The 13777-nt window shown below is 35.0% G+C and overlaps 1 protein-coding gene across 1 annotated transcript in view; it reads left to right on the plus strand.

The window, feature by feature from the left end:
* PHF3 (PHD finger protein 3) overlaps window positions 1-13777 on the plus strand; it is a 126552-nt gene that overhangs the window by 68701 nt on the left and 44074 nt on the right. Inside the window, exons 3-4 of the mRNA XM_006897058.1 lie at window positions 1076-2855; window positions 8414-8720. Coding sequence (XP_006897120.1) covers window positions 1076-2855; window positions 8414-8720 — 2087 coding nt within the window. The remainder of the gene's footprint in view (window positions 1-1075; window positions 2856-8413; window positions 8721-13777) is intronic.

The raw sequence follows: 13777 nt of genomic DNA on the forward strand, positions 1-13777 counted from the left end.
TTAACTTTCTTATAATAATTCAAACATGGAAAATGTTCTTAATTTTGGAATGTAGACTAAAGTATAGTTTTGATAGATGTTAGGTACCATTGTCACATGTATGGGGACCCATAAATAACCAATCCAAACCTTGTCCTATCTTCTCCATCTTCATGATCTATTACAGATAGGAGTGTTTATTTCTTTAAAGTCACAATGCAGAATTGGTTTAGAAATGTTGGCTGTGCAAAGAATTGGAACAACGTCATGTTTCTATTTTAGTTTATAGATAGTTTTTCTTATTAAGTAAATAAAGAATACAACTCTCATCTGTCCCCAAGTTCCTTTCACTGTGCTTTGCTTTCCCCTGGATTATGTGTCAGAATAGAGAAAGGAGGAAAAATGCACTTAATAATCTCTTTGTTAAGGGCATTGTTAAAGGTGAGAAGTTAAATTACTGCTGTACTTTTCCTTAATAGAATTTTCTTGATTTAAAGCTTTTTAGTTGCCATTTCTTTCTTTTTTTTCCTATCTGTAGATGGTAATCCAGTATATTCCTTGTTTCTTTTTGAGGAATAGCATGAATGCTAAAATAGTGATAGGAATAAAGTATGTTCAAAAAGTAAGTAGAATTACTGAGCTTGTTTATGACAAGTGGTTTTAGTTTAGATTTATTAGTCCCTGAATTTGTTTGGTTATGTATTTAATATTTGATGTCTAAAATTTTATCAACATTCTTACTTAAAATTGGTGTTATGTTAAAGCTAGTTCTTATTTTATGTCAAGTTCTTAGAAAAAGAGACCTAGTTGAAAACGTCTTTTTTATAAAGTGAACTCTAATACCAGTATGAGTTTTGTAGAAGTTGTTACTCACTTAATAGTGGTCAAAGAACTTTGATAAATACAAAAATATAGTTTATACATTTCATTCACTGTTATGAGTGATTATTCAGTGCATTTTTATTAAAATGAGCAAAATATTTTATAGCTCAGAATAAAGAAGTTATGTTTTAATTTGTATTGCAATAAAAACACATGACAAAATTGCTAAGTTGTTTTTTTATTTTTTTTTTATTTTCTTTCCCCCCCGTGATAGAACAAGTAAGAAGTTTGCGACAAAGCACTATTGCCAAGCGTTCAAATGCAGCACCTTTAAATAGCACAAAAAAAGCATCTGGGAAGACTATCTCTTCCCCCAAAGCAGGAGTAAGACAACCAGAAAGATGTCCGATTAGAGAAGATCTCTGTGCATCGCTGAAACCTGAATACCAGAAAGAGAGCAGAAGGAGCAATCGGCATATTGGACAAATTGAAGAGGTACCAGAGATAGCAGTGTCTTCAAGTCATTCTCCAGTGTCATCTTGTCTTGAAATGAAGGATGAAGCCGAACTAGATTCTCAGCATAAGTGTAAAAATCAAGAAGAAAATGTGCCATCTCATGAATTAAGTTGTCCACTTCTTTCAGAGACTTGTGCCAGTAGTGAAGAAAAGAAAAATGAAGCTCTGATGGAATGTAAAATTGAGACTGTTAGTAGCCCTTTGATTAAGTTTCCAGATAAAGAAGAACATGACCAAAATTATTCCATTCCAGATAAAGTGGATGAGATAATTGCTGATGAAATGAGAGTGAAGGGAAAAATTGAACATGAATTCAAAGGGACAGTGAAATTACCACATGAAGGTGACCAGATTGTTGAGGAACCTAGTTCTACTGCTGCTCTCTCTAATGACACTACTTGTACAAATCCAAATGACACTGAGAGGAACCTTGAAGGTTTATCTGCTTCTGTTGCTGAAGCAACTGAATGTAATTTGGAATTGAAGAATAGCATGGAAGTTGCTGAAGAAGCAAAGAATTTCCTTCTAAGAAGTAAAGTAGAACCACTGGGTTGTTGTAAAGACACAGAATCTAATGATACTGAGTCCCAGAGTATAGAATGTAATAAATCAGATGTAGAGATTGTTGATACTACTGCTTTTGAGCCAGAACATAATGTTTTAGAAAACGCTACTTGTGACATTTATAACCAAAATTCAAACCAGCACATTGAAAATATTAAAACAGAGCCCCATGAAAAGGCAAACCTTCAGGATAATAGAAACAACCAGTCAATTGGTGTTCCTTGCTTAAATTCAAAAAACATGAAATTCAAGCATCCAAAGCCCTCAATTCATTCTAAACAAACCATGATTGTAGATACTCCAAAAAAAGTTGTTGCCACAAAGCATGAAGTAGTGCATAACAAAAACAAAGTTAATGTTAAAAGTGTGAAACGAAATGCTGATGAACTGGAATTGCAGCAAAATTTTCATAGGCCAGTCAAAGTGAGAAAAAAACAAGCTGATAAAGATTTAAAGATCCAGAGTAGCACTTCTGGGGTTAAATCTGTAAAAAGTCAAGGTAATTTAATATTGAAAAAAACTTCACAGGATCAAAATTTAATACAGAACTCTAAACCTTTAAGTCATTATTTGAGTGATAAGTCTCAGAGTCATCATGCTTCCTCCAAAGAATCTCATCATCCAATGCAAACTGGACATTTATTACATTCCAGCCAGAAGCAATGCCATAAGTCCCAGCAGCAGGCTCCGTTAGTGAAAACCAATAGCCACATGAAGGAAGAGCTTGAACATGCAGGCATGGAGCATCTTAAGGAGGAAGACAAACTGAAGCTAAAAAAACCTGAGAAGAACCTACAACCTCGCCAAAGAAGAAGCAGCAAAAGTTTCTCTTTGGATGAGCCACCATTGTTCATTCCAGACAACATAGCTACTGTTAAAAGAGAAGGCTCAGATCATACCTCCTCATTTGAAAGCAAATATATGTGGACTCCCAGCAAGCAGTGTGGTTTTTGCAAAAAACCACATGGCAACAGGTGTGTGTGTTTGTATGTGTGTGTGCGCACGCGCGTGCTCATACATGTATATGCATGATGTGTGTAAAGTTAAGGGAAATGCTTCTTGGGGTTCAGTTAATGAGAGAACTGTTTGCACACAAAAAGGAATTTTTTACCAGAGACTTGCAAAACCCCCTTTTCATCATTTCTGAATAAATGACTGAAAGGAGGAGCCACTGATTTTATAAATATACCATTGTAGAACATTTTACAAAACAATTTCACCATCAGCTACTATATATGGAATTGTTTTATTATTGTAACCAATTAGAAAGCTCTTTTTCTTGTTATTTAGTCTTAATACCTAAAAGCAAAAACTGTTTCTTACACGCACAGACACACACACATCCATGGGTCAGAATTACATATTTTATTTGACTTGGATTAGTAATAAGACTGTGAAGGTTGTAATGGAAATTCTGTTTCTCTATGAAGATTTTTTTTTCCTTTAAATGAAGCACACTTATTATAACTTCATGATAACCTGCCATAATTACCAAACTTAATTTTGGAATTTGACAGCTATGATAGCTGTTAAAGTTTTATCTTAGGAAAATTTGTATGTAACATGGAACAGAGTAAAAGCATTTATTTTTGAATGTTTTAAATTTTTTTCTGCATTTTAAAGTTTTAGAAGTAATTTTGGTAGTGCCCTTCACCATCTTTTCCTTAGGATTTAGTGTTTAATGGTTTGTACCACTGTTTACTTCAGTCTCCCTTTTCCCAGTTCATTTGTTTTGTTTTGTTTTGTTTGCTGATTAAGAGAAGCAAGAGATGAAGTGGAGTTTGCTGCTACAAGATTATCCTGTTCATATATTTAAATTGCTGTTGAAAATTATAGCAACACTATGATAAAAGAACATTCTAACTTGTGCACTTCTTACTCTTTAGAATTACATCTTGAAGCAATATTATATGAAAATGAAACCCTTTAGGGTGGGATAATTTAGTAAAATTTGCATTAGAACATTCTTTGGTTGTGGGGCTGTTCAAAGGAAGAAGGAATAAAAAGATATATTTGGGCCTGTTCTGTCAAAAAGACCTCCATTTTATGTCCCAAGAATTTTGTTGTGACTCAAACCACAATCTTATTTTTTAATATCAAAGGTTATCTTATAAAAAAACATATTCCAATTTAAAAAGAAACTGATTTGTTGAAATACAATGCAATTATTTGCTTACACTTATAAAATTGCCATGGCTTTGAATTAAAATATATTATTCTAATATGAATTCTTGGCTGAAAACAATTAAGGGCTGATTTACAGTCCCCTCTTAAGCCAGTCCTTGTCTCATTTCCAGCAGATATTTGAAATGATCACTGACATTTGGTCAGACAAAATGAGTTAAGAAAACTTAATTTGAATGTGTTTCTATTAAACACATCACTTGGAAACATTGTTAAGTATGTTGAACTGTAGCATTTTGTAGATACTGTATTTTGAATACCAAATCTTCAAGAGTTGTCCAGGCTTTCTAATGGTAATTGTCACTTCATCAATATCAGTATTCTTTTTTCTTTTATTAGTTTTAATAAACATTTACAGGGATTTTGGATTTCCATTCACTCATTGCTGCACTTTTCAATATCACTATTCTTAAAGTGAAGATTAGGTGTTATGTCCCACTGTCTTTTAGCAACGGGTTCTTTTGGAATAGACTCCACAAAATCTACAGTTTCTTTCCTGCAGTCTGGAAAAGTACTTAGAATGATAAATGGGAGAATTTGAGTTCTTGTGCAGTTGACCTGAGTAATACAGAGTAGTATTACAGTTGGTCAGATTTGGAGGCAACATTTTCACAACTTCATTTTTTTGTAAATAAAGAAGCCTAATTGATAAATTATCACTGCCTTTTTGAGTGAGACATTTTATTCTTGTGTATGCATTGAATGTACTCCAAAATACACACTTGGCATAATGGGAATTTTCTTTTTAAGCTGGATGAGAATTTATAGGAAGGGGGTATCTGGAAATAATAGTCATCCTTCTCTTTCACATGGTAGACACATTGAAAGCTCCTGACATATTTCTTAACACTTGTGACAGCCGTGTTTCTGAAAAACTTAACATTTCACATGTATATTGCAGCATTTCACATTTATGTTGCAATTGAGATTAGCATCCCTGTCTCTGTTCTCATCTGAAAACTGTGTGTAATAAAGGTTTATTCATAGCATGGCCACTTGTGATATTTGACCATATTGACACAATTTACATGACATGCTGTCCTTTTATATACTTTCCTGATTTTAGTTTTACAACAAAATTAGGTTTTTTTTATATAAAAAAAAAACCCCAAACCAGAGCAATAATAATCTCTCTTAAAACATAAGTTTAGCCTTTGAACTTTTAAAACACATTCACCTTTAGGTATTCTACAAGAAGTCTTTGCTTTATTATTTGTTTTATTTCCCTACCTTTTCAAAAGCTTTTTGCATGTTTGGTTTGCAATGCAATTTCTTGACCTACTTGTAGATGATTAGCATTGTTGCTCTTATGTGCCCTCGAGTCGTTTGCAACTCATAGTGACCCTATGCACAACAGCCCTAAACCCTGCTCTATCCTGCGCCAACTGCACTGCCTCTGACACACCCATCCCTATTATCCCAGTCACTGAATCAATATGAAATAAAAAATATAAGCTTCTCTATCGAAAGGAGTTTATAATGTTGCACTCATTTTTCTGAATGAAAATTATTATAGAATAAAGTATTCCATTTCTTTCTCAGAATTTTAAGAGTTCTGAGAACAAATATCTTTCTCTGGAGATTGACATTATGAGAAGTTTCAAAGATTATTTAATGTTTCTGTGGAATAGAGTCAGACATGTGTGCATATACTCTTAAATGAACCTATCCTGTCACTTAAAGATCAGAATTGAAGACCCATCTTGAAACATATACTATATTAGCCTGCAGAATGAGTTTGACATAAAATTGCTAAGAAGAGATACTCAAGATTTTTCCCCTTACAAACTTCTAACACTAGAAAGCGTTATAAATGTTGATGTTGTCATTGAACTTACTAATACCTGTTTCAGTTATAATTGAGCACTAGCCAAACTCTACAAAATACCCATTTTTAGTAAAAAGTTGTAGCATGAAGCTAAATTTAAATGCAGCGTGTGGAATTATTTCACATATTTTCCTTAAATATTTAGTCTTTTCCTGGGATGGTTTTTACTTTGAAGCAATGAGAACATTAAAGTTGCCCATTAAAGGCAAGGTAGAAAGGAAATTGTAAACTACACACCCTTAAGTATGAATAACATGATAAGGGGGAAAATTTATTCTCTTTGTCATGAGTTTGCCTTTAAAAATGATTTAGTAAGGTAATACATCCCAGTTTTAAATATAAAATTAGATTTTTCTTTTAAAGTCAAAGATACCTTCTAGGATTTATGGAAACATTTTAAAATCAAAGCCCTTTATTGATGTTTCAGAACACATAAACTCTTTTATAGTGAACTAAATTATGGCAAATCTGTAGATAGAAGCTGAGATAAGCTTTTCAGAGCCTTTCAAGTTTGAGATACTTCTGAAATGAACTTGAAATGAGGCATGGTGAAATCATAAGTTTCACAACTGTGAAACCACATTCAGTAAGAATGCTTTATCTGTAAGGTGTCCTTTATAATTTGACATATTTTTGGATTTACAACAAAAACATAGTCTGTAGGGTTTTAATTAAAGCAATATCCTACAGATAAATACTGTACAGATACTCTTTTTTTAAAAATCCTGTCACTTTGATTAAGGAATTAAAAGGGAAATTTACTATTTGCTTCCTTCAGTATATCAAGAAAAGAGCAGGTTGTCTGTTTCAACCAGGAACGGAAACACTGCTTAAGTACTGCATAGTTTAAAACTCCTTGTTGAGTGGATAATGTGTATAACAAACAGACCATTCAAAACCTCCCTCAAACTTCAGAAACTTTCTGTTTTACAAACAAGTATTAACATTGAAAATTTTTTAGTCTCAGACATTTTGGGGTTTGGTGTTTGTTTTTTTTTTCTTTTTTTCAAACCATTGACTCACTGGGCATATGATTTTTTTAAAATGGCATTACAGTGAATGTGAAGAAAGAATTGAAGTGCTTGCTTTGTTAGCACATATGCTAAAATTGGAATAATACAGAGAAGATGAACAGAGCCCCTGTGGGAGGATGACACACAAATTCGTGAAGCAGGAATGGCATCCACTTCCTAAAGAACTTGGCTCTGGAAACTATGAACTTTGATAAATGTCGATAGTTGTAGAAGGGCTTCAGGCCTTTTCATAGGGTCACTATGAGTCGTGCTCGACTAGAAGGCAATCAACACAACATATAATTGTGTGTATATATAAAAGTGTATATAATTACATAATTTATATATAGATAGATAGTAGCTTGGAGGAAATAAGTACACAACATACACAATAGGAAGGCATGAGAGAAGAAATGACTGCTAATCAAGAAGAGAATGTGGGGTCTGCCTGTTTTTGAGATAACCTTTAAGGATTGAAACTATTCAGTATACTAGATCTTTGCATAGAGTTGGCATATCCCCCAGTGATAACCTGTAAAATCTTCCTACTAGACCATGTAACTTAGAAAAGAATTTTGACACTAATGTAATGTTATCTAACAGTCTGTCTTAAACTGTTAAGGAGTATTCTTATGCAAAGTTTTACATCTTAATCTCTTTTAGGATACCGGGGCTTGCTAATGGAAATGGGAAAATGTCAAGCATTTTGATTTTAAACGAGCTTTATTGTTATCAATAAGTGGGGTATAAATGTGTAGTAAGTTCTCAGACCATAATTATTTAATATCTGATTTGCCATTCAAAAGTACTTCCCTTCTAAGAAAAATGGAGAGGGGTTTTTTTGTGTCCTGAATCTTTCCTTTGATAATATTTGATTGAAAAACTTGATATTGGTTAATGACATTAATTCTTAAATATGATACAGTAAAGAATTTTATAGTATTGGGAGACTTAACAAGTATTTAAAAATTTGACATGAATATTAACTAGTTGGTCAGTTTAGTTATTACACATTCAAAACTACTTATAAGATCTGATCAGTTTGAGGGAGTTAAGATGATTAATAGACTAGTGGTTTGAAAGTTACCTTGTTTTTAACAAATGGAAAATAACTTGTTGATTAAGCGATTTCCCCTTAGTTTTTTATATGTGTAGATGGTTTTAAGTATTTGTGGTAATCTTGATCATTTGGGAGCTCATTATCACAGACAGAGTCTAATGGAAAGGTGTTATTCTTTATGTTGGTCATTATACCTTATTTTCATCTTTGCAAGTTTTTTTTCTCATTATTTATACTAGAAGAGATGGTTAATTTCAAAATGCCTATTTGTATAAAATACTCTTCATTAAAAATTGGTTCTTTGTTAAAGAGGTAATCTTAAAAACTTTAGAGTATCTTGACAAATAAGTATTAGAAATTTTACTTAAATGTATTTTTATTGTACTTTTTAAATAATTGTCTTTCAGAGAGCTATATCAAATAAAAATTTCTTTTCTTAACCTCCAGATTTATGGTTGGCTGTGGGAGATGTGACGACTGGTTTCATGGAGACTGTGTTGGGCTAAGTCTATCCCAAGCACAACAAATGGGAGAAGAAGACAAAGAATATGTGTGTGTGAAATGCTGTGCTGAAGAAGATAAAAAGACTGAAATACTAGATTTGGATATTTCGGAAAACCAAGCTAAAGCTGAAATTCATAGTGAAGATAAAACAATGGAGTGTGAAAAGCTTGGGTTATCAAAGCACACAGCAACAAATGAAAAAAAACATATAGATGATACAGTGAAGCACAAAGCCAAAATGTTAAAACGCGTAAGTTTTTATTAAGAACTTAAGACTGGCTGACTGATTTACTCATTGCTATAAACTAAAAGGTTGAAATTTTTGTTTAGGTTGTAGTATTTGAAGATGTGCGTACTTGGACTTCCTTTTCCATAAAAATGCTTGAATTTTTACTGAAAAATTCTTTGGTAATCCTGGTGAAACCAAATAATGATGTCTTCAGTATATTCACTTTATTTTAGTTTCCAGTTTGTTGCTTGAATTTTCTTTGTGTAGGATATATGTTTGTGTGTGCGTGTGTGTGTGTGACGGGATCTCGTGGTCTTGGGTATCAATTGCACTCCCTAACAAGTTTTTCTAAAAAGTGTTTAACCTATAAATCATTTGTTGGTTGCCTTCAAGTTGAGCGTCACTCATAGCAACCCTTTGAACAAAAGGTGTGAAGCCCCTCTACAACTATCAACATTAATTACCAGGTTAAATGGTTTAAGAACTGTAAATCACTACTAGTTCTTAAACCATTTGACCTTACAATTTTTATGTTAGAGAGTTATTTTCTCAGTATAAGGAAAAGTAATCTTAATTTTTAAAATTTTTTAGTATTTGCTTTGAGCCTTCAGCTCATAGTTTTTTTATCTTAAAAATAGTTTTCCTTCACTTTATAAATATTTTTTCAAAAGTATTTTCTAACTAGGAGACTCAAGGTATTTCAGTTGAGGCAAGACTATAAAAATACAAGCATTTAAAAAAAAATACAAGCATTTCATGGAATTATATCTTCTTTTTATTTATGGTTTTTATAGGAATTTCTTTGTTTAATTAATGTTGCACATTTTCCCCCGTCCTCCCAACACCCCTGCCCCCATGCACCACTTGTTCCAGGTTCTTGTCATATCTTTAATGCCTAATCATATATTCCTTTTGGACAGTTCTTCCCCGCATCTTTTCTGTCACAGTTTTCATTATTTGTCCATTCTTTTCACATTCTCTCCCCAAGCCCCAAGGCCTCATCTGTCCTGTCTTAAAACAGTAATGTTATAAAGTATCCTTTTGTGACAGAGATTTTTCACTCAGTACAGTGTCCCCCAGGCTCCCCCAGGTTGTATGTTTTCTGAGTTCATCATTTTTTAATACTGCATAATTTTCTGTTGTGAGAATGTGCCATGGTTTTTCTATCCATTTGTTTGTTGTTGGGCATTTGGGTTGCTTCTATCTCTACTATTGTGAATAACGCAGCAACATATAAGGTGTGCATACATCTGTTTGAGTTATGACTTTGATTTCTTTAGAGAATATTCCTAGTAGTGGAATTGCTGGGTCAAATGGTATTTTTATTTCCAATTTATTGAGAAAGCGCTAGACTGCCTTCCATAGTGGCTGTAGCCTTTTATACTCCCAGCAACAGTGAATAAGGAAGGGGTCCAGTCTCTCCATAGCCTCACCACCTTTGCTGTTTGCTGTCCTGTAGAACTTTGCTTTGTTGCTGGGGTGAGATCATTCTCTTAGTTGTTAGAGACTAAGGTACACCTGATCCAGGCCATGGTCTTCACAATTACTTGCTATGTATCAGAGATCTGGACAATGAATAAGGATGACAGAAGAAGAATGGAGGCTTTTGAGTTGGTGGTGCTGGAAAAGAGTATTGAACATACCATGGACTGCCAAGAGAACCAACAGGTCTGTCCTGGAAAAGGTGAAACCAGGTTGCTCTCTGGAGGCAAGGATTTTGAAGCTCCCTCTTACATGCTTGAGGCATATTGCCAGGAAGGACCAGTCCTTGGAGAGGGACATCATGCTTGGGAGGGTAGAGGGACAACAGAGGAGAGGAAGACCCTTGAGGAGATGGTTTGACTGGAGAAATGGGATGAGGTTTGTCAGAGACAGTGAGATTGGCTCAGAATAGGGCAGGCTTCAGAGCTGTTTGCATAGGGTTGCTGTGAGTCGTAGGCATCTCGATGGCACATAACCACAACAAAACAATGGCAAGGATGGTCCACCATAAGAGAAGCAGGGATTTTGAACATTTCTTCATATATTTGTTTGCCATCTGAGTTTCTTCTTCAGTGAAGTGTTTATTTGTACGTTGTGCCCATTTTGTGATTGAGTTGTTTTACCTTTTCCTTGTTGAGGTACTGGAGTATTTTATAAATTTTAGAAATAAGTCCCTTTTCAAATAAGTCATTGCCAAATATATCCCAAACTGTAGGTTTCTTTCTTACCTTGTTGGAGAAGTTTTTTAATGTACCCATGGATTTGATTCTTAGAAGTTCACATATATCTATTTTATTTTCTCCTGGTTTTAGGTTATTATATTTGGAACCATAGGCTCTTGCTGATATGTTGTTCCATGAAATCCTTCTATGTCTACCAATTCCTTTCGATACAGTGACTCAGTATATTCTTTCCATCTTCTTTTAATACTTCCTGGATCTTTTAATATTCTGCCTAAAGCATCCTTGATTATAGTAACTCGAGGTTTGAATTTGTTCTTCAGTTCCTTGAACTTAAGAAATGCTGAGCGAGTTCAGCCCTTTTGATTTTCTTACTCCAGCTCCTTGCACATTTCGTTGTAATGTTTTACTTTGTCTTCCTGTGCTCTCTATTGAAATCTTTTGTTCAGCTCTTTAGTATCTTGAATTCTTCCTCCTGCTTTGGCTTCTTTGCCCTCTAGTACAATATTCAGAGTTTCTTCTGACATCAGTTTTGGTCTTTTCTTCCTCCTTTGTCTTAGTAATGACTTTTTACACTCTTTGAAGGAAATAGCAAAAAAATAAGGCCCCAGGAATAGATGGTATATCAGTTGACTTATTTCAACTAACAGATGCTGCCCTAGATGTGCTCACCAAGTTGTGCCAAGAAATCTGGAGAACAACCATTTGGCCAACTGACTGGAAGTGATATTTGTTCCCATTCTAAAGAAGGGTGACCCAACAGAGTCTGGAAAATATAGAACAATATCATTGATTTTACATGCAAGCAAGATTCTTCAGAAGATAATAAAAAAACGACTGGAACAGCACATCAATAGAAAACTGCCAGAAGTCCAGGATGCTTTCGAAGGGGTGGTGGTACTAGGGATATTGTAGCTGATGTTAGATGGATCTTAGCTGAAAGCAGGGAATACCAGAGGAATGTCTGTCTGTGTTTCATAGCAAACTGGCTGACTCTGAGAAGAATGGGAATCCCAGAACGCTTGATCATGCTAATGCAAAACCTATACTTGGACCAAGAGGCAGTCTTCAGAACATAGCAAGGAAACACTGCATGGTTCACAATTGGAAAGGGTGTATGCCAGGGATGTGTCCTATCTCCATACCTTTTCAACCTTTATGCAGAACAGAGTATCTGAGAGGCTTGGCTCTATGAGGAGAAGTGTGGCATCACAATTGGTGGACGATCCATCAATAGTCTGTGTTATGCAGATGATACAACCCTAACTTGCTGAAACTGAGGAGGACCTGAAGCGCTTGCTGTAGAAGGTCAAGGATTGAGGTTCAATATCAAGAAGACAAAGAGTCTCACCACTGGACCAATTGGCAGCATCAGGATGAATGGTGAAGAGATTGAGATTGTTAAACAGTTTGCTTGGCTCCACAGTCAACCCTCTTGGCACCAGCAGCCAGGAAATTAAAAGACGTATTGCAATGGGAAAGTCTGCTTTTAGGGACCTCTCCAAAGTGCTGAAGAGCAGTGGTGTCACTCTGGAGACTAAGGTGCACCTGATATAGGCCATGGTCTTTGCAACCAGTTATGTGTCAGACAGTTAGACAATGACTAGGGGAGATAGAAGGAGAATTGATGCCTTTGAGCTGTGGTGCTGGAGAAGAGTATTGAATGTACCATGGACTCCTAAGAAAACAGACAGGTTCGTCCTGGAGAGGGTTAAACCAGATTGCTCCTTGGAGGCAAGGATTCTAAAGCTTCGTCTGACATACTTTGGACACGTTGCAAGGAGGGACCGGTCCTTAGAAAAGGACATCATTCTTGGGAAGGTGGAAGGACAGAGCAGGAGGAAAAGACCCTCTACGAGGTGGATCGATTCAGTGACTGGGTAAGTCGGGGTGGGTGTGTTGGAGACTGAGAGTAGCACAGGATAGAGCAGGGTTTAGGGTCACTAAGAGTGGTACATAGGGTTGCTATGAGCCGACAGCAATAACAACAACAACATGCTTGAAACATGTTATGCTGTGAATTAGGGCTAAGTCCCTGATCTACCTTGAGTTTGTTTTTATGTCTGATGCAAGGTGTGGGTATTACTTAAGTTTTCTGCATATGATTTTCTAATTCTCCTAACACTATTTATTAAGCCGACTGTCATTTCCCCACTTAACTGATTTCTTTTCTTTGTCAGAAATCAGTTGACCATAAGTAGATGGGTTGATTTTGGCATTCTCAGTTCTTTTCTGCTGCTCTGTGTCTTTGCTCTCTTGACAACCACAATTGTGTAGTAAGATTTGAGATCAGAGTTGTGATGCTTTCTGCCTTATTTCTCTTTTTCAATAGTGTTTTGCTTATGTGAGGTCTCTTTCCATTCCAGATAAAATTGGAAATGGCCTTTTCCATCTTGTTGAAGAATGTTGGTATCTATCTTGGAATGCATAGAACTTGGAAAATGCCTGTTGTAGAATTGTCTTTTTTTATGACACTGAGTTTCTTTTCCATGAACATGATATAGTCTTTGATTTCTCCATATCTCTTTTTGTTTCTTGTAGTAATGCTTTGTAGTATTCCTTGTATAAACTGTCATGTGTCTTGTTAGATTTGTTCCCAAGTATTTTGTCTTGTAGCTGTTGTAATTCATACTATTTTTCTTAGCTTTATCTCTATATTCTCTTTGTCATTGTAGCTGATTTTTGTATGTTGAATTTTATAGCATTCTACTTCTGATACAGGCCATGGTCTTTGAAATCACTTGTTATGCATCATAGAGTTGGATCATAACCAAGGAGGATAGAAGGAGAATTGATGCCTTTGAGCTGTGGTGCTGGAGAAGAGTATTGAATGTACCATGGACTGCCAAGAAAACATATACATCTTAGAAAGGGTTAAACTGGGAGAACAAACACTTGCCCAAATGACTAGAAGAG

This window comes from Elephantulus edwardii, unplaced genomic scaffold (assembly GCF_000299155.1).
Source record: "Elephantulus edwardii isolate Elephantulus edwardi_28Jun2011 unplaced genomic scaffold, EleEdw1.0 scaffold00198, whole genome shotgun sequence".
NCBI classification, from domain to species: Eukaryota; Metazoa; Chordata; class Mammalia; order Macroscelidea; family Macroscelididae; genus Elephantulus; species Elephantulus edwardii.